At 36.0% G+C, this 21312-nt stretch overlaps 1 protein-coding gene across 1 annotated transcript in view; it reads left to right on the forward strand.

Annotated features, from left to right (window-relative positions):
- The first annotated feature begins 11612 nt into the window (after positions 1-11612).
- PALLD (palladin, cytoskeletal associated protein) overlaps positions 11613-21312 on the forward strand; it is a 187451-nt gene continuing 177751 nt past the window's right edge. Inside the window, exons 1-2 of the mRNA XM_041479772.1 lie at positions 11613-11750; positions 14649-15707. Of these exons, the coding sequence (XP_041335706.1) occupies positions 14650-15707 (1058 nt within the window). The 5' untranslated portion in view covers positions 11613-11750; position 14649. The remainder of the gene's footprint in view (positions 11751-14648; positions 15708-21312) is intronic.

A 21312-nucleotide genomic window follows, 5' to 3' on the forward strand; every position in this document is an offset into this window, starting at 1 on the left:
CTGAATGGCCTGGAGGTCTGGGCAATCACAAAATAGCAATCCATCCCCTGCAGCAGGTCCTGCACTCCTTGGCTGCCACTGCTGAGGGAGGATTACTAAGCAAGAGAGGCCATCACACCAAGTGGATGCATACCTCAGTCAGGGACCTTTTTATACCTTACCGTTCATCCTGTGAAGAACATATGTTCATCATCATTGCTAGGAAGTTAATAGAAAGAAAATGTACTGAGATGTGCAAGCTTGAAATAGTAAGTACACCCTCAAAAAGCACAATATAGGTCTCTTGTGTCCCTTAGCATGTTGAAGCATTCTTTCCTCTTCTGCAGCTCAGCTGGCCCAACATAATCTACAATATACCTATTGAGAAAAATAACTTCTCACAAATCTCAGCTGATGCCAAGCTGATGAATTGCTCTTATGCCTAGAAAACTCCTCAGATACAGAATATGCCTCTTTCACAAACTAATTTCCTTGAAGTGATCTGAACTGCACACAAAACTCTTAGTATGGGAACATTACCATTACAGTAGGCAAAGTTTATCAGTATGTTCTTCTCTAATCTTCGCAGAGTTAATTCCTGCCATCCCCTCCAAAGAAACCACAAAAATATGGACATTTACCTTTGCCTAGGGATTGTTCTTTCCACAGCTGAAACCAGACATTTCTTCAGTACATTTCACAGAATTACTTTGGCATGTTTCCAGGAAAACTTTTACATTATTTATTCCAGACCTAAAATTGTGTTTAATTTGGTTGTCAATGCAAAGCTTTTACAATTGTTTCCACGTTTTTTCCCCTATTCATCTTTTATCCTTTTCTGATTTTGTTCAATGATTTTGCTTTTGAATTCTATCTATTGATCAAATTATTATTGATCAATATGAATTATTTATGCAATTTTAGCTGAGAAATGCTAAATGTCTTCCATAAATTCCAAGTTCATTGCTTTATAAACCTGATTTATGTTTTCTATTTTCCCTCATATAAAATATTTACAAAACAAATCATAGTCAGTGCATATAGCACCAGTAGTAACCCAGTGGTAATGAAACATATCCATACACCATGATGAAAACATGTCCAAGGATAAAGTGATATTAAGGCTTTGAGAACTCTGATTTTTGAGTAAAAGAATGCAAATGTACTTTACCATACAAGTAGGCTAATAAAAAACCCACACAAAGCAGCAGAGATCTTAAATGATTACTTCATATATTCAGTCTAAAATACTTTTTCTATTGTGTTATTCGAAGTTTTATAAACAAATTTATATGTTTTCACTCTGTACCAGCTACTATAAAAAATATTACATTTAGAATAAACAACCATTTAAAAAGAAAAAGATTAATCACTCGTTTTAAAATTAATAATAATAATACCTAAAGCACTGATTCCCTCATACGCATTTGCCATTCCTCTGTCCTGTCCCATTTTCTGAGTATTACCCAAGAAGCAAAGTACCCAAAGTACCCAAAGTTCTACCTACATAATAGTGTGAATGACCCCTCCTTTAGGTCTCTATTCCCATAAGAAACACTCCGAAAATACGTGAGGGCTGCAAGCTCAGTGAAGGGCCAATACTGACCCTTTGTTGTCACTATACATCACTAAACAAACACCAGATTGAAGAGATTTATGATGATGAAGGCTTGTTAACATTTTGAACTGTACTTTTGAGGAAATGTGTGTCTGGATGTATTAAATAACAATCATTCAGATGCCAATGTACAAGGCAGAACCTAAAAACCAAATGAATATTATCTTCATCATATTATCTCTCTTACACAGAGAGATAATATGATGAAACACTAGTCCATGGAACATACATCATGCAATTCTAAAAGTTAAATTTCAGAAAGTCTTAGCAAACTATCACAAGGATTATATAATCATGTCCAAGTATCTCTCTATTCCATCTTTATTCATGCAAGGTACGGGAATTAAGGCTGTGAAATCGAACATTCAGAAATCAAATAATGATGAAGGGAAAGGCTTTGTCACGTAAACCTTATGCAGCCTCTACGAGACCTTAGCAGTGAGGCAGATGTCCAGTCTGTACAACTATGAGTTTCAACAAATGTACAGTCTGCTTTCAAAGCTGTTACATTTAGGAACTTGAAAGACTTATGGAAGGACTGAAGTGTGTACTAGAAAGGCATTAGCTTCTACTTGATGTAAAACTGACCAAAATTTAAGGTATTTAGTTAAAAACCTTAATGCATTTTCAAAGTTACCTGTCTATGTAGAATGCTGGCAAAGTATCAAAACAATGATGTCTGCTCTAATAACAGTGAAATACTTAGAATAAAAGCTCTATAATAAACATTATTAAAAAAATAGTTTAGATTAAATGACCTTCTTCAATGAAAGTCTGATACAGACAAAAGAGAATTAGCTTCCTTCCTGGATTACTGATGGGGTTTTGTGAAACTCACTTACTGTCAATAACTGCTCTATTTCCTCTCCAAGAAAATGTATTAGAAAATTCTGTGCACTTTTATTTTTGCCTTGATTCTCAAAAGATACTAATTTTTCTTACAACTTTAAACTGTGAGATTGTCATTATCATTTCCATTTTGAAAACAAACTGTAGACACCATCACTGTCACCTCTCAGTGATTTTTAGAAGGGGTGATTTATCTTCACATATTACATTTTCTGTATATTTGTAAGGAAAAAAAATCTCATGAGCTTTATTAGTTAAATAACTTTATACATTAAGTCAATGAATTTTGAAAGATGGCAGCTAACTATTGTTAAAAGTTTTGTCATATTATATTTACTAATTTACTTCATAAGGGTTTGAAGTCAATGGACAGCAACAACCCTAAGCATAGTCTCTGACATCTCTTCTGTGCAATTCCCAAAACTGCAAAGTCACTCACACCAGTACAAGTGCACAGAAAAATGCAGAGCATCAAACCTGGCAATGCAGAAAACCCTTGGTGCTGGAACCCCTTCACTGCTTGCTGGAATATTACACCATCCATTCCATTTGTAGAATGAAGGTAAGGAATGAGTTCTTGGTCAAACACAGCTAAATGTTTTCAAAGGAGAGGTGCTAACTTCTATGCACTTTTGAGGTAATCAACCCTTATGTTTAAAAACTCACAGACAGCATTTCCCAAGGCAAAGCTTTAGATGTTGATGATTCCTGAGACTCACTCACAGGACTGGTTTCAATTTAGGATTTAAAATGCATGCTGCAGGAAAATGCTATGAAAAATAAAGGTAAGAATGTTGTATTGGTTTGTTTATATAGATGTCATATATCAAGTGATCACGAAACTGTGCAATATATTCTCATACAGAAAGTACAACTATGTCAAAATAATAAAATTTTTGTGATTGCTAATTCCTGAATACTGTGTATTTACATATTGTAGCTGTTATATAATTTTTCAATTATATATATATAAAATTATTATGTATTTAATGCATTTATTATATAGTAATTATTATTCCAATTCCATATTACATATATCTAACACCTCTTCTAAACCTGCTTATATCAAGACAAACTTTAACTCTCCAGACTGTTTGGATCTGAAAGTGAAAACAAAGGGAATTAAACAGCTTGTTGTTTGGTTTGTTTTGGTTAGATCACCCTTCCTTCTCTCTTGTTATATAAAGAAAAACCTAGATCAGTTCGCTTTGTGGGATCCTAATCTTGCCCACCAGATATGCCTCTCTTCCTATCTGTACCACATGTGCAACAGTACAGTTAATGCTTTTGCAAAAAGTTTTTCAGTAACAGATTTATTGCCTAAATTCTCTGGGTTGTAGCCATGTTTTACCATTGCACAAATTTCAAAGCAAATAATATATGTATTATATTGCTCATATAGCATCTTAGAATTTTAGAGTCCTTTGTGATAGTATTACAAAAACCTCCTCTTTGATCTGCCAGGTTCTTTGGATTTAGTCAGGTTTTGATGGCAAAGCCAGAAATTGTATTCCAAACAGTCTGAAAGTGGTGTTTCCAGTAATCCATTTAGATGAATCATTGTTTCAGTGGCTCTCAGCTGTCTCACTCATGCTTTCAACTCTCAAATGCACACTTGCATCATCATTAAAGAGTGGTTGTCTTGGCTTTCTAGGCTGCTTCCTCCCAGATCTGCATTCTTTCTCTGACTTGGTGAATATTTTGCATGATTATCAGTGACATTTCACTTTTTAAAGAGAATTCATTTGTTCACTGATCCATCAGCCTGACTCCCTTTTCTAGACTAATACCACCAGGCTCATGTAAGGACCAGAAAATTACTGTATAAAGATCCACTCAAATGACATCTCATTGAACAACTATGAAATACATGAATTTAAAATGAATTTTTCCTACTTTGATACAGAAAAACCAATACAAGGTCCACATCTGATGCTGGAGAATTTAAAGCATGGAAAACCACATCTTTAAATAACTGCATACTTTGCCCCTTTATCTTGATTCTAATCAAGACAGCAAACTGGACAGAATGGAGGTGTGCACATCTTATCATGCACTTTTCATGTTTGATGGTGAGTAAAAACTATCATGTTTTGTCTGAAATATATTTTTAAATGATTTTTCATCACTGCCTTCTAAATGTACTCAATTTACCCCTGCAATTTATTTTTTTCACCAGAAATAATCACCCTTTAGGAAAAAGAAAAAGCTGGATCCTGTGTAAACAGAGACCGTGTTTAACAGCTTGTTTAACTTTAAAAAATTCTGACTGTCAATTTTTCCAATCCATCAGTGCCCAAGTGTCAGGATTGTAACCCCACCAATGTTTAGTCACTGGCTCTGGAGCTGTAATGCCTAGAGTGAGAGATGGACTTATCAGTGCAAGACCAGTACTCCGTCAAAATTCTAATTCTTGCTTTTGACAGAACCAGTGAATTCAATTTTGAGGTCCAAGCTCTAAAACTGACTCCAAAATGAAGACATACAAGCATTCTCAGTGCTGCCACACAAGTTGTCATTGCCACTGAAAGGCTCCTTCCTCTCTTACAAGCTTGGAGGCATACTTTGTCATTCCTAAAAGAACCTATTTTTAAAAACAGTTTGTTTGCTACATGATTTCTCTCTAAAAGGAAGTTTTTAATATATAATGCAATAATACAATTCTGTTTGAAGGACATAGACTCTTTAAACACAACAAACCCCACATGGTTTAATTTTAAGGTGTTACACATTTGCTATGGTAGAACATGCCCCTCCCAAACTCTAAATACAGGCAGCTGTATTTTCAACCAACATGAATCAGTTCTTTGTCTAATCTCTTTTCATTTCACAACAGAAGGAGAGAAAGGAAAAATTCTGTTATATTTTCACATGGTATAGCCTATCATAAAACAAGAAGTAAGTTGCTGTTGCTTGTCTGTGTGTTATTCACCACGTCTGCAATATTTCTGCCACCACCTTTTTCAGCACCTGTCTGTTGGCCAATCAGAAAAAAGCAAAAGGCCTGAAGTCTCTCCAGCTCCAGGGAAACTCTTTCCAAAAATATCCCCAAGCTAAGTGTCTCCCTAATAGGAGCTACTGACTGACAAATCTCTCAGCAGTTCATTCTAAATAGCCAGCTGTGTTTTAACTTTTTTTTTTTTTTTTTTTTAAATTTAGTTCTACTGAAGCTAACAGGGAAGTAATCAGCTGTTCCATGTTCCTCCTTCAGCATTCATTCCTTTTCCCAGACGTATGGATGTCACATTCTTGCACATTTGTCTTTGTTAGTGCTGTGACTTCTGGCAGCAATACACAGCTGTCTACCCCTATCTGGCATCAGGCATGTTTTTAGGTGGCAGGTGGAGTCTTTCTACGGGCCACAGGAATACATTTGGCATAATCAAAAGACAGCATGCAATAGCTGTTACAAAGGTGAAGCAATGTAAAGCTGTATTATGATAAAAGAAGAAAGAAGTAAATATTTATTTTCCTACAGATCAGCATCTCATATTTTGTTGAAAGAAGCACATTCCATTTTCAAAGTTAATCCCCTTGTAAAGAAAGAAGCTTTTATCTGGTATTGAACTTCAGCTCTGTCTGTGCCTGCTCAGATCAAACACATTTCACATGCTAAGAAGGAATCCAAATACACGACTGGCTGTGAATATAAACATGTAAAATATGCACTATAGGCTTGCAGCTAAAAATGATCTAATAGAGATCATTTTCCTCACAAAGAGGAAAGTCTAAATCTTAGCACATATAACATTAAAGGATGACATGTGATGCTATAAAGCATTTTTCTCACTGCCCAGCTATGGGAATTTTATGATATGCATAATTGCAAGCAGTTGTTATATAAAAGAAAAAAATCAGCTCTGTTTGAAATGTAATCTTCACAGAGGTACAGGTAATATCTAATGTGAAGAGGACTACAGCACTTAGAATTAAGCAGTTCCATACTCCACAGGGCATAGAGGGATGAGTAACTTTTCAGATACAGCACAGGTAGTTATAACACATGTAATTAATTTAAAGATAAAAGCATTGGTAAAGCCATAATGAATATGACTAACGTGTACAGCATACAGGACAAAATCAACTCAGAGAAGAGTAACACTTAAAGCATTTAAGTTAATCAAAACTGGGCAAAATTAGAGCTACGGTCTTGTATATGGACTTCTTAAAAGAAAACAATTTTAAGAAAGAGACGAGTGGTTAACTCTGCTTTGCAGAGTCAGGACAAAAATTAGCTATCTAACGTTAACAGGCTGCTTTTCTTCTTTCAAACAGCTTGTTTAAGTTAGTGTTACTTTTGTACACAGATTTTCCACTAGAGTGTTTTAACTCTAATTTATTTCCCTTCTTTTCTTCAGAAAATTATGTAAGACTACACTGAGATTTCTTAAACTTATAATATAATTTGAAATCTTTACATGCTAGACTATATAATCTCAATTATATTGCCATGTGCTACACTGACAAATTCCATCCTTGCTTTCTCTATCCTTATGAGATTGCATTGATGCTGCCTTCTTTAACTTCCACTCATTTCCCTCTTGCTTCTTAACTCAACATGAAATTGATTTATGTTTTTATACTAAAATCAGTTGTAACACATGCTTGCTCAAATTCTTATTTGTATACATTCCCAAATGCTAAAATGTGGAACGGCCTCTGTACTTGAACCACAGAAGACTGTCAATTCAAAGTTTGTTGACACCTCATTTCTTTTCTTTGACACCACTAGATAACACTTCTTAAATATTCTAATAGAACGGGGCAGTGGAAAGGCCTTTTCCAGGCCATGGCACGGCCGTGGGCCCAGCGCCTGCGGTGTGGCCGTGGCTCCATGGCGCACTGGACAGCAACACATCCCGCAGGCCGAGCTCGGCCCGTGGGCACCCACCGCCGCCACAGCCGCACAGACCGGCAGGCTCCACGCCACCGCAGAGCCTCAACCTGCCCGCCCCGCCTGAGCAGCCGCTCTCGCCGGTGTGGCCAGCACCTCTTCACCTCCAGCACCGTCGCCATTCACCGGCGCCCACTGGCTTCTCCAAACCCGGACCCCGTCCGCGTTTTCCCCTCAGCGCCTGACGCACCAGAACGTGTGCGGGGCTGCGAGTGAAGAGTCCGGCCAGGCAGCGAGGCAGGCTCGGGAACCAGCGTGTCACGGTGACACGGTCGTGAGGGGGTCTGATGACCACAGGGCCTGGCAAGGGGCAGGCTCAGACAGCACCGCCTTTCCCAGGGCACCGCCCGCTCTCAGGTAACGCGGGACAGAGCCGTCTCTATCATGGGCAGTGTTTGTAGGCAAAGATCAAACGGTGCCCTACGTGTCTTCGCCTTTGTGATAAATCCGTGAGAGCACAATGTGCTTCACAGCCGCAGATGCAAAAGTGTATTAATCACAGGGCACAGGGGTGCAAACTCCTAACAAAATTCCTTTGAAATTTTAAGGGATGCTAGGGGCACTCGCCAGTCAAGTAGCGGTTTGTACGTGTGTTCCATTATTACCTGCCCAGCTAACAAAGAGGATGAGGCAGAATGATATTCCAGTGTTCTGGTAGATAAAGGAAGCAGAATGACAAGTTTCTCAGTATGAGGTAGTTTGCCTCATCAAGACCTTAGGTGGACTACAGATCTTGGACTGAGAAGTGTTCATCTCTTTCCCAGTTTACAGAATGGTATTAGTTCTTTGTGAGTTACTCAGCCTTCCTTTCTGTTTTATGGTTTCCTTTCCTATTCACAGCTGTGGTAATTCTAGTAAGTTGTACTATTTTCAAAGTTTATTGATGTGTTCTTACTTGCAGCCCCTCAATCTCTTTGTTGATGAAATATTCTGTAAAAGAAGGCTGAAAGTTATTATTACTGTTCTGTTATTAGTTTAATTTTAACAATTGCTGTATTTCTTCCAGACCGATTACCAGTGTAACTACTAGGAAAAGCTGAAGGTGTATAAGCTTTCCCATTGCATTCCTAATATTCTCAGAGGAACTTGGAAAAATTGTATTTGAATACCATCAACACTGCTTGCTACATATGACACTTTCATACATATATGACAGGTAGATACTTACAAAGCACTCTATGAAAACATATATTAGCTCTAGATATGTAAAAAATCCATTTGTTATTAAGTAAATACAAGCACAATTAAGTGTTTTTTGCATACTGAAGAACAAAGCTATATATGGCATCGAACTACAGCAAGACATTGACCCAGTCTGTTTAAGCACAGGCAACCAGATTATTTTTTTGCTCTTTCAGAGGTGGAAAAATATGTCTGTTAGTAACTCAAAATAACTGGAGGTTTCTGTGGCAACTGGTAAAGGAGGTTGTATCTCTCTCTGCTGCTTAAAGTAGAAGCAGTTCTTAGAGATTTCTATTTGAAGTTTGCATACTGGTGTTTGACTTCAGGTCTTGGAAAGGAGATTGCTTATCTACTTGTATTTTATCTTGTTGCTATTTAGAGTAAGAAACAAAATAACAAGGACCATAACAGAGGTGCTCTGCTTTCTCAGGTAAGTACATGAATCATTAGGGTAAAGAGCTTATTGCTGTATTTTGGTTTTACATAATTAATGATGAAAATCTTTTGCATTATGTAACATCTTCATCAGATCAAATGGTAAGCTTGTACAACCAGAATAGTTTTATGGTTTTTGGGATGAGATTTGGAATGACTTGAGCTGACTAGTGTTAGAAACTATTATTAAGGTTTCAGGGAAACTGCAGCTGCATTCCATCAAATCTATTGGTAATGAAAACTGTTATCTCCGTGGAGTTCTGTTCATCAGCTGAATTTTCCATAAGACTGCAATAGGAATGGAGTGAGCATATTAGCTGTATATCTCTAATCTTGTTTGATGCTATTATTAATTTTAAAATATTATGTGCAAATCCTAAATTGTTACATCATTGCATATTCATGCGTGTTTATCTTGCAAAATGTGTAACTGTTCCAAAGTTTTAGTCTGTTTGCCATTTGTTTAGAGTGATTTACTGCCTTTACTACGTTTATAAAGGAGAATACACATTGTTTTTGCAATATAAATGGAAGATATTGATCCCAAAATATTCAGTATACATCAAAAAATATAAGCATTCCCTAAATCATAGAAAAAGAATGCTGGGAAAATTTATTCATGCTTAACAGAGCTTTATAAAACCTTGCTCTATTTTCAGGTTATGAAGAGTATTTCATTAACAGTTGAAGATGAATTAATTGAACACAAATCTTTCACTTTCTGGGCAAATATTTCTATCATGCTGTACAAAAAGTATTGGGCATACTTGATTTACACAAAAAATACTTTATTTGTATTCAGAAAGATAAATTTCTTTTAAAATATCTCTGCAGATATCTACAGGCAGATATATTTTCTTTGCAGAAGTGAAAATTTAAACACATAATTGCAAGAACCAGGATTTCATCCACCCACTCCCTGTAGAAAATGCTGAAGATAGCCCAAGGCAGCTTGTTGCTGTTTATATGCAGGCTATTTTTGACTCCCATTCCAAGGTGGCAAAGTCTTAGGCATTTAGTGGAGATGCTGGGTGCCTGAAAAATGACCTTGATTTTACTTTTTGGGGAGACTGCTTAAAAATTAGGCATACAGTGGTTAACTCTTGGATAACCAGCTCCTTCTTTGTGCACAGTTTTCAGCTTGAAATTTTTAGAATCATGGTTCTGTTCTTATTTGACACTCTGAAATCACTGTAAAATGACCTGAAATTAAATCCTTTTAACTAATTTCACTACAACACGGTAAGGATGTCAAGCTGCAAAAATGGGGTTTGTATACACTGTGAAGCATTCCCAATCCAGCAGTGAGTCTGTTCAAGCTGTGACTAGGGGACAGTAAATGCCTGTATGAAGATGCCAAGATGCTCTATCAACCACTGAAATAGAATGTGTGGTACTGGCACTTTTTGGTACATAAAGATGGTCTGGATCCTGTAGGGAGCTCTGAGTCTCTTGTGCTCTTGTGTCACAAGAGTACATCTACTGCACTTCCATTGTTGCCAAGGAACAAATATTAGTAAAAAATGCAAGGCAGTATCTAGAAGACCTTGAGCTAAGAGCAAATGCCAGTGTACAAAATGATTTCAAATCTGAGAGCAGATGTAATGGATGCTGGCAGAAGGGACGGAGGTCTGTAACATCTCTTTGGAGCTATAATTTCTTCTATCTACTCTGGAGCATGTGACACCCAGTAGGTTGCAATCTGGCAGAAACCACGTTGCCCACACACTGCTTTTATTTCTGGAAACTGTGTGATAAAGTCTCTAGATTAAACCAACAGCCTTCATGTTTACTTCTTCCTTTCACTGAGTTTCAACAGAAATTATGCGCTTGAAAAAGTGCTTTTAGACAGGTTTGGGTTTTTGGGTTTTTTTTTTGTTTTTTTTGTTTTTTTGTTTTTTTTTCTGGGACTAAACTCTCACAGGATTTTTAATGAGGTGAAAGCACTTCCTTAACAGAGACAGTAAGCGAGAATTGACTCTGTTACACATTCTCTATAACTCTATAGAAACCAAAAATGTATTTTGATTGTTTCAGTGTTAATACATGTGTCAGAGTTGTGGGGTATTTTCCAGGGATTTTTTGTGTCTTTTCCAGGGATTTTTCCAGGGATTTTTTTGTGTCTTTTCTGAGGGAGATACTTCTTTTCTTTTATTATTTCACTTGAGATGTGAAAATTCACATCTAAATAATAGGTTAATTTATTTGTACAGTGTAGTATATAGTTGCAGATTATTTATCAATTATTACAAAAAGTTGCCATATTTCTACTCATAAATCCAAAAATGTTGAGGGTCTTTTCCAACCTAAATGATCCTAATTTTTTATTTTCTACAAGATTTTAAGGTACACAAGGAAGCTATTGATTTTAAACTATTCTTAATAGAAAAAGGCAATCATTTTATTTATTATCATGAAAATAATGTTGTTGAAAAAATTAAAAATCTATTACCATAAAATGCTATAATAAAGGGAATGGCTAAGCTCTCTAAATTTCTGAGTAGTAAGCACACAGAACTTTGTGCCACTTCCAGGCCTAACGTTGCTTCTGCTGGAATTCCAGATAGTGGCAGTCTGCTGAAACATGAGTTCAGTTACCAAATATAGATGAGTGGGGTACGAATTTCATAGTCACAGAGGACGGATGTAACACACAGGCCACAGTCTTCTCGACTAAGGACCAAGCAAGCTTCAGTGAAGGCTGGAGCAACTTTAAGCCTATTCAGATAGAGAAGGAGAAAAACAACTTTACCTATTAATTATACATGAACTCTTCATATTGGCCTGCTCCTTGTAAGATCTGTTTTATATTTTCTGCTAAACGTAATTGTTGTGTTTGTGGAGTAATTTTGCAGGATTTCAAAATTCAGAGAAAAACTATGTGCCTTTTTTGTTTTAAAAAATCTTACTAGATACATTTCATCCTTCATACGATTCTTTTGAAGACATAGGTCCTGTTAAGTAATAATTGGGTCATGTTAAATCATAATTTCTTATTTGGCAGGTTTTGCAAATTCAGGATGTTTATATCTTTTTTTAAATGAGTCCTTTATTTTTCTATGTTTTTCCATATTTTACTATATATCTCTACAAAAGCTTGATTTGATTACTTACTCTATTTTTTTTCCTGAAATTATTGCAATCCAATGCATTTCAAATTTAATATTTACCTTATCATTCTTTAGAGCATCTGTATTGGGTTTTGAATAAGTATTTAAACTGCATGATAAAAAATGTGGTCTTACTTGGGCATAATTTTTAAATATATACAAATAGAAGCCCATAAGTAGTCTGTATGTAATAATGTTGATCTGCATGCAATATTGTAAATTATGCTTGTGTCTTTAAATGATACAGTATATGGCTTTGCAGGTTACCTAATGAGTAATGATGATGAAAACTGTTATAAATATATTGTAGTCTAACTTGGAGAAGCTAGAAATAGCGTTCAAAATTTCTAATTATGATCTTATAAGCTACTTGATAGGGTTAGTAATACTTCACCTCCAGTTCACTGTGATTACAAGTTGCTCTAAAAGAATAGTCAGTTTATGTATTACAGTATGGCTGACAAAAGTCTTTCGCCTGGAAGCTTCCATTCAGCTCCCTAAAGCTAGACATATTAATCCATTTTCAGGAACCTTCTCACCAAGAAGGCTTATCAGCATTAGAAATTGCCAATTAACCAGCACATTTAAATCCATCAACTTTATCTAAATATCCAGGTATAGACTGATTCACCTAAATTTAGACACCAGGCTTTGAATATTACAATATATGTAGCCATTATATTTTTCTAATGACAAAGCTGAGTATTGGGAAGAAATATGTTAATTCATAATAAACTAATTTTAATAATCATGTTGGGGGGCTAACAATAAGCAAAATTGTCCTTCTATCCATGAAACAGCCCATTGAAACATTAGAGCAGCTTGGTGTTGGAAGTCAGGGAAGTTTATCTGAGTATGTCATGTGTCACTTTGAGATGTGAACAAGCTAGGAACCAGTGTGTGTCAGATTTAAATAAAGATATAAATTGAAGCACAGATATTTATGTGTTGTCTAAATAGCACCTTTGTTCATTTGAATACAAAGTTTTAAAAAATAACTAAGATTTAAGGAGGCAGAAACTCTGCAGTTTTAACCCTTGTTTCTCTGGCATTCATCCAGTTTATGCCTGAACAGCTGAGCCTCTAGACCAACTGTTTGCTGGGCTTCTCAGATTCTTTCTTTAAAGCTGCTATGTGGTAGTCAGTTATACTGTATATGCTTTTTTAGATTTTGTTGACAAGGGATTGGCATGGTTGCTAAATTTGTTGCCCTCTAAACACAGATAACAGGAAAGGAAAACATAATCCTAGCACATAATAAACTTATCACTGAATTCTATAAAAACATTTATCAAACCTTAAGTGCTTTGGGTTTCTTAGACTTCTCTTTTATGCGTTGAGTTGTAATCTGTTGGCAAGACAAACAGGCATATCGAGAGATACATATGCTAAGCCAAGAATTCCAATAATCTATCAGTCATTTAATGACTACATGCTGGGTAAGCCCTGGTTTAGTCACTACAGATAGGAGTCTGCACAAGCTGATGTAAAATACATCCGAGTGCATCTCATGATTGTCAAGCCATTTCTCCACTATCAGTAGAGAATTAAAGGAAATTTTTTCTTTTTAAATCTTATGTAAAATTTTTTCTTGTAGAAATTATCTTTAGAATATGAGAATTTTTCAGGGTAATTAAAACCACTGATGTTCAACTCAATTAAATGCTCTGCAGAAACAATAATTATGTTTCAGATCTCATCAGCCACAATCTGGTGACCAGTTAGACAAATACATTTCAGCAAGAAGATTTTCAGGCTAATCTTAGCCTTGGGGAAAGTGTGGTTTCCCTGATGTCTTGTTTCTTGCTGACTTTAAAGAGAAGGCTCATCCTAATTCCGAAGTCATGTTGGGAAACTGGAGAGGTATAAATGCTTACCTGCTTTGTGAAACTGGCACTTCCATTGAGCAGAATGCTATATATGTTGTGAAATTTATTTCTTCACTGCTTTACTTCTAGCATATGGTAGCTTGATATTTCATTTTGCAGTGTTGAGGAAAGTGCTACTAAATTGGTGGCAAGTTAAAAATATTAGCACAATAAGTAAAATAATATTAAACACATTATCAACATTAAACAGAAAGGATAGCTTGAAATTCTAATGCAAATATCCTTGTGTGTATCCTCATAATAGTTTCAAGTTGAACACTTCTCTCAGAATTTGATGGTTTAATGTCTGGAAGGCAATGTTATGGGAAAGAGAAAAGTAAATATATTCCCAAAATCTTCGTAAGGCTAAAACTAGGAAAAAAATGAAGTGTAATAGAATTGACGTAAAAAAACTAATCAGATGTGAAATAACAGCATATATACATATTGATCCAGTAGAATTGAGATTGTGCTAGGCAATATACAGGCAAAGGATGTCTTCATACTTCCGAGGGAAGATTCGTGAGAAAAATTACTCCTAAATGTTCTAATTTCCACCTAGACAATTTGCAGTCCTGGCTCATTCTAATAGGAAACAAGGTTTATGATATGTCATACACCATTATGTTCTGCTTACCTTACAGCTTTGTGTCTAGCTTATGGGAACTAGGATATAACTTTTTTCATTAAGGAATTGTTCTTGTGTCTTCCAGGATGCAAGACAGAAGCTGTGGCCGGGCAGTGCCTCTTTCTTTAATGCTGAAGGAGACTTACTCTCCAGAAAGAGGCAGCAGTAAGGGATATCCCGAAAATATGTCAGAAGCTTCATCGTACCATGACTTTTTCTGTGATTCCCTGTCAGACACACAGAATGGTGAATTTTCAAATGAACTTTCTGCCTTCCTTACCCAGGAGGAGATAAGTAAGAGCCTTGACATAGCTCGAGAAGCCATTGCAAATTCCATGGAGGAAGATGAGAACACAGCAGCAGACTTTACTCATTATCTCAACACCCCTCTTTCTAGCCCTTCAGAAAACCCTTCTTTCAGGGACAGCGACCTGCATGAGCAAGACACTTTACCAACACCTCAAGCAAGCAGTTGGACTTCATCTGCTGCAAGTCATGTTCTCCCAAGGAATCAGAAAGAGCAATCCACTGTACCTCAGACAGAGGATAGTTTTGTCACAGTTTCTAGGAGACAAGCAAGCACCACACCTTTTCTACCTGCTAGTCCCAGCTTTGTCAGAAGCCTGAAATATTCAGAGAAAGGTGGTCCATGTATGTCTAAGACAAGCCCAAACTCTGAATCGACATTGCAGGGAGAAGCTCCTTTCAGGAACAAGCTGTGTGACAAAGCTGCCACATTCATAGAGGAGTTATCATCTATATTTAGACAAGCAGCAAAGACAAGAGGCCGTAGTCCCGATGGGGACTCTTCTTCTCCAGACAGTGGATACCTGTCACCTAATAAGAAACAACCAGCTTTAAGTACCTTGGTAAACCAGGAGTTTGACAAACCACATCAAGAGACTGAACCTGAGGAAAAATTACCTGGAGTTCATCTGGGTATGGATGGGAATGGAGAACACTATTCTGGAAGGGGGAGCATCCTGGAGAGCAAAATGGTCCTGTGCCGTCCCTTCATCAACATGGAAGAGCATGAGCTTTCACCACCTCTATTCACTCAGAAGCTCCGGAGCCAGGAAGTTGCCGAAGGAAACAAAGTGTTGCTGGAGTGCAGAGTTGCTGGCAACCCAGTCCCTGATGTCAGGTAAGTGCTAAATCACCAGATAGCGTCACCTGATTGTGGAAGATACCTAAGGACAGGTATGACAGTGACCTGCTTAGAGGTAGTCACATAAAAGAAGTCAATCATGCAATTTTACAAAGCACAAATATTAACACATTCTAATGTCCTTATTTCACTAGAATATTTCACTCTGTTTGCTTAGGAAATTAAAATATGCTTCATTTAAGAGCCACATGGCAAAATTAGAAACCAAAATTAGAAAATTAGAAAATTAGAATTTGCTCTAGCAGCATTCTGTGTGATTGTTACTTCATCAATCTGGGTAACAGAAGAGACAGCTTGCTCCTAAAGAGCATATCTCAAGAAGATGATACAGTTTTTACTGCTGATTAATTAGGATGTCTCCAAGATCCATGTAAACTGTTTTTCTGAATTTTAACTCTAGCAGAATCATAAAATAAATAGGCTCTTAATGACTGAGGAAATGAGTAATGAGAAACATTGCTGACATAATAGTTGGTTATTGTAAAATCAAGTAAACTTTTAAGTAATCACATCAGTATAAATTAGTTTGTAACTTCTGTCTTGTATCCCTTTTGACACCCATAATTGTGCTATGTTAGCAGTCTGTAGATGCAGCCATTGGTGCATTGTGGCAAATATGATTCATGCCAACCTTTTGAGCTCTTGCAAAGCTCCCTGACAGTCAAGTTAATACACTTGCATGGTCCATTCTCAAATTTGTTTTATTTAATAATTATTAATAATTCTCCATCTGGCAATTGAAAGAAGTTACTAATAAAAATTACTTTTTCAAAGTTTCCATTGAAAACAAATTTCCCCCTTCACTTCTATTTCATTATGGATCTTCAAGAGAGGAAAAATACAGCAGCTGCACCTCAAAAACTACTAATTTCAGAAGTCGATGCACTTCTTTTGCGTGTCCTTTCTGTAGTGACACCGACTTGGCTGAGGAGGTCACTCACACACAGCACGGGCGGCACAGAGTCCTCAAGTGAGCACTGCAGTGCAGCCCAGAGAGCAAAAACCAAGGCTCGCACAGGGGTTAAGAGGCACCAAACACCTGAGTGATGTTTGGGTGAGACTCTAAAGTCTGAATCTTGGGGAAAGGAGGGAGTCCTTTCCAGACGAGAAAGCATACGGAAAAAATAATGTAATGGATTTTTTTTCTGTAAAAGCATTACTAGGAACTTCTAAACAGTTTCATAGTATCATCTAGGCACATCACTGTCCTTCTTTCTGGATATGAAAAGGAGTTTTATGGTGTATCCTGTATATATCCAGTAAATAGTTAATTTGCTGCAGTGGAAAAAGACAAGCCTATTTAAAACCACCCACATATTGCAGAGCAAATGAAGAATGTCTGTGCTACTTTCAGAAGTATTTTCTGTAAATGGGAGTTTTATATGGTTTTAAAATAAAGCAAAACATCAATGATCCAAAAATAGTTGACCATTCTCTTGTATTTTGGTAATGAAAATAATCCACTTTTCTAAAGCACTTTACATAGACAATTGTTTCATTAGACTGGGTTTCTGGTTTGTTATATATGTGGAAAACAATCTTCAGACCATAGTCGTATGAATTAAAATATTTACAGTTTTCTGAAGAAACTGGCCAGAAAAAGAAATGTGTAAAAGATGTTAAGCTTTTTGTGAAGGTTTCTGAATAGGTAGAAAGTAGAAATGGATATTAGGAAAGCATTGTATTGCATTGCCAAAAGAAGAGCTACGGAACAAGCTGAACAGTTACCTGGTGTGAGAAGTGCAAGAGCGAGCCATTTGGCACATGCAAAACCTGCTCAACAGGAGATGCAGACAAGGGCATGAGCCAGGGCAGCCATAGTCTGTACATCTTCATATAGCAATAGAATCTGTAGAAGCCAAGCTGCAGCTCTTCTGGTTCTTCCCAGAAACCCCAGTTTCAATAACATAGCCACTGTAAAGGCTGTTTTTGGAACTCTGTGTGATAAGTGTGATTAAAGAAGAAAGCAGTTAGGATTTTTTGTGAATTTTTTTTGTTTGGTTTTTTTTGCCTCAGCTGGTAAGAAAACTGGAAGCCACATTTCCTAAAGTCATAAGGAATTAACAATGGTGACAAGAAACTCACAAAGTTCTTATTTCGCCAGGCACTCAAAGAGTTGTCCAGTGTAATAATGAATACAGCTGGTATTTAAGCAGCATCAAGCACTGGCAACTGAAATCATCCAACTGACACCAGAGCAAAAGGCCTCCAAAAGAATCTACATAGGCTTTTCTGATCTTTTAGCATGTTACTGCTTTTCTATGCCTCATGTTTTATCCTGGACCCAAGTAATCTTTATAACTGGCTTTCTTCCCTTTTCATAGCTTTTTTTGTAGCTAAACTTTCTAAGTCCTCAGCCTATGCAAAGTTGAGCTAGAATCCTTCTTTATCCTGCTACTTTTCTTATGAGGATAAAGATAACAATGTTGCAGAATCTTAGTATAATTGAAGAAAACATCAAATGTAGTGTAAGGACACGGTGTATATTTGAAGGTTATTTGATTAGGAAAACCTCTTAAATTTTAAGTTCCTTAGATGTTCATACCCATATACAGCTGAAAGCAAAACAGTAAGTATTAAGGTTTGAGTGACAAAACTTGGCCAAAGTAGCTTTGTACTACAAATAGAAAAAAAAAAGTGTTTTGACAGAAGAACTTACAACTAGAATCTTAGTGTTGAAATCCAAAAGAAAATAATCAGTTACATTTCAAATTTTTTTTTTTTTTCCAAAGTTCAATGTCTAACTTACTAGTTCTACTAGCAGAAAATCAGATTTCTTAAAATGACTATTTTGTTACTGGTCAGAAGAATTCTTATATTTCTGTAAGATTCCAGCCTAAGACCTAGGAAGGCACATAGTGATTTGAAAAGTTGTAGGATATGTCTTCTAAAGGTCTAAAAGATGTAAAATGTAAGTTGAAACACAATTTCTGTTACTCTCAAAACCAATTTATCAGTCAGTAGCTGTCCTTCAAAGTGCATCAGCAATGCTGTGTTTAAAATACTCATATTGGCCTTGAGCTAGCTAAAGCAAATTCCAGCTGGGTGTGACTTTGACCTCTTCAGCATTCGCCTCACCACCTGAATATTTAATTGTTTCAAAGCCTGGAGCTGTAAGCTGTGATTAAAGTATTTTCTGACATCTGCCTTGAGCTCTAAGCTATGATTAAAATATTTACAGATATTCACCCAGCTTCTGTAGCGTAAGAGGTGTTGAAATTTTTGTGCAAAATATATTATTTTCCTTTCTCCACAGCAAATTGATGCCAAAAAATCCAAATCAAAGTTAAAAATAAGGCACTTTCCACATACTACATGACAAGAACAAGGTTTCTTTGCTTTAAGGAAATAATTTGCTCTCATTATATTCCTTTTCTTTTCATAAGTGCTGTTGGTCTAGATTTGGCTTTAACAAATACCCAAAATCTGCACCTAGAAACATTACTTGCATGTAACCCAGAGCTGTTCTTTGAAAATACAGAAACAAATGCAAAGTACCATACTTAAATTTATAATAAAACCAAATTATGTTGACTTCTACAGCTTCAAAATCTTACTGTTTTACAGTCTTTAAAGGCTTTAAAACCTAAAAACACACAATAAACTGTGGCACCACCATAGTCCACCCATCAGGTACAGATGCAAAGAAAACTGAACATCAGATTAAGTCATGCTTAACACAAATCTACACAGCTGTGTGGAAACCCAAGTGTACAGGACAACAGCGATTAAACTACCTACACAGCAGTTGGTAGTTTTAAGTCTTGGAAATTTGGTAGTTTTTAGTCTTAGTAAGAGGTATCCCAGATGTAGTTTCTGCTTTTTTGCTGGACTTGATATGAGGTAGGAAAATCTGTGGTTTAGAGATAGAATTTAGGTTTATTTCTTGAAGTCTCTTATGAGTAGATTTTGTAGTTGTAGTGAAACACCAATGCCTTGGTGGGAGATAGAGATGTTCTACTAATTCTATAATGGCAAGGCTTTAGTACTACTTATTTTTATCAAATGTGAATAGTTATTTCTGTATGTGTGGTAATGGGACATACTTGACCATTCTAGGTGTCCTCAGTTAAAAACAAAACCTGTTTCATGAGTGTGTTCCTTGCTTTCTTGTAGAAACTCTCTAATAGCCATCTTCAGAATTGTTGGATTACTTTTTTATTTGTAGAATCTTAACTATTTGAGTTAGATTTTGGAATTAGATGATGCAGGTCCTGCTTTTAAAATATTCTCATTAGCTTATATACATACTTGTGTTAGTCAAGATGGAAATTTTAGTGAAGATATTTTATGATGAACTTGTTTAAAGTATTTGCTAATTCCATTCTTGTTTGCTTGACCCAGAACAAAATTTGCTTCTGAACAATGAAATGCTTAATGTGTCTTAAAAACAAAGTTTAGTAGATTACAAATATTATGTTAGCTACAGTGATTGCAGAAATAATTCATAAAAGATAAAAAAGATTAGGATATATTCTGTGTGGGAGGAGAGGGCTCTTGTGACTTGAAAATAAGTAACAACTATATATATTACTCTTATACAATAAAAAAAATCAAGTCCTGTATTGATCTTTGAGGTGATTCTTACCTGAGTCCCAAAATGTAATATTTTGCAGTTAGAATTGATCTAAAGTACTTCCACAATTTATGCAATTGTTTCTGTTCCACTATTTCAGTGTTGTTATAATTCTTTATTAATGTCTAGAAGAGTGCAACAAGAAATAGTGGTTTTCTTATTATGCAACCCTTTGTAAATAATAAGTGTCTCCAGAATATCTTGCATTTATTTCCTAAGGGTGATAAATCATGAAGTTAGTCGTGAATTGCTCACAAATATAAACATTTTTCTCATATTCTCCCCATAATTTTCTCTATTAAAAGGTCTTCCCAATAAACATAATTTTATACAGAAATCTCCCAGAGTCCTCTATTAATCTTTTCAGGGCAGAATCCTGCTAATCTGTCTTCTTACTAGCCTTTTGCAAACAGAGGGTGCTTATTAAGAATGGAAGAATATTCTTGTACTAAGGAGTTCCTTGGGTCAAAAATGTTCTGTTTGCAGATCTGGATATTTTTCTGTGTATGGAGGGAGCATTGACAACCATCTGAAAGTGTTAACAGCATTTTTATTGCTGAGATTAAATATAAAAATATTGTTAGCTCTTTTAATCTGGCAGTACGCTCTTTTAAGAAATCTGCTCAACAGTAATATGTTGTCATTTAGTATTTCATTTACACTTGAATGAAGATAAAATATCTTCAATATCATTCCCATTCATATCAATATGAAAATTTTATTTCAGCATCCTCAATATTTTTCTCTCACAATAATATTTTTTCTTTCTCTTTATCAAAAACGTCTTCTTTTGTTGGACTTTTTTCTTCATTTACAAATCAACATAATAGCTATTTGGTGTTGACCTCATTATTCTTTTAGCCCTTTTTCCCTTCTCATTTATTCCCTTTTATACTCTTTGTTTATTGGACCATACCATGCTATTCTTGTGTCTGTTGTTTGTTTGCTTTTGCTGATTTTCAGGTAAGGCCTGGCTATCTCCAGGCATCCCCAGAGTTTGAATTT

The sequence above is a fragment of the Pyrgilauda ruficollis genome, unplaced genomic scaffold, assembly GCF_017590135.1.
Source record: "Pyrgilauda ruficollis isolate IOZ18807 unplaced genomic scaffold, ASM1759013v1 scaffold5, whole genome shotgun sequence".
In the NCBI taxonomy this organism is placed as follows: domain Eukaryota; kingdom Metazoa; phylum Chordata; class Aves; order Passeriformes; family Passeridae; genus Pyrgilauda; species Pyrgilauda ruficollis.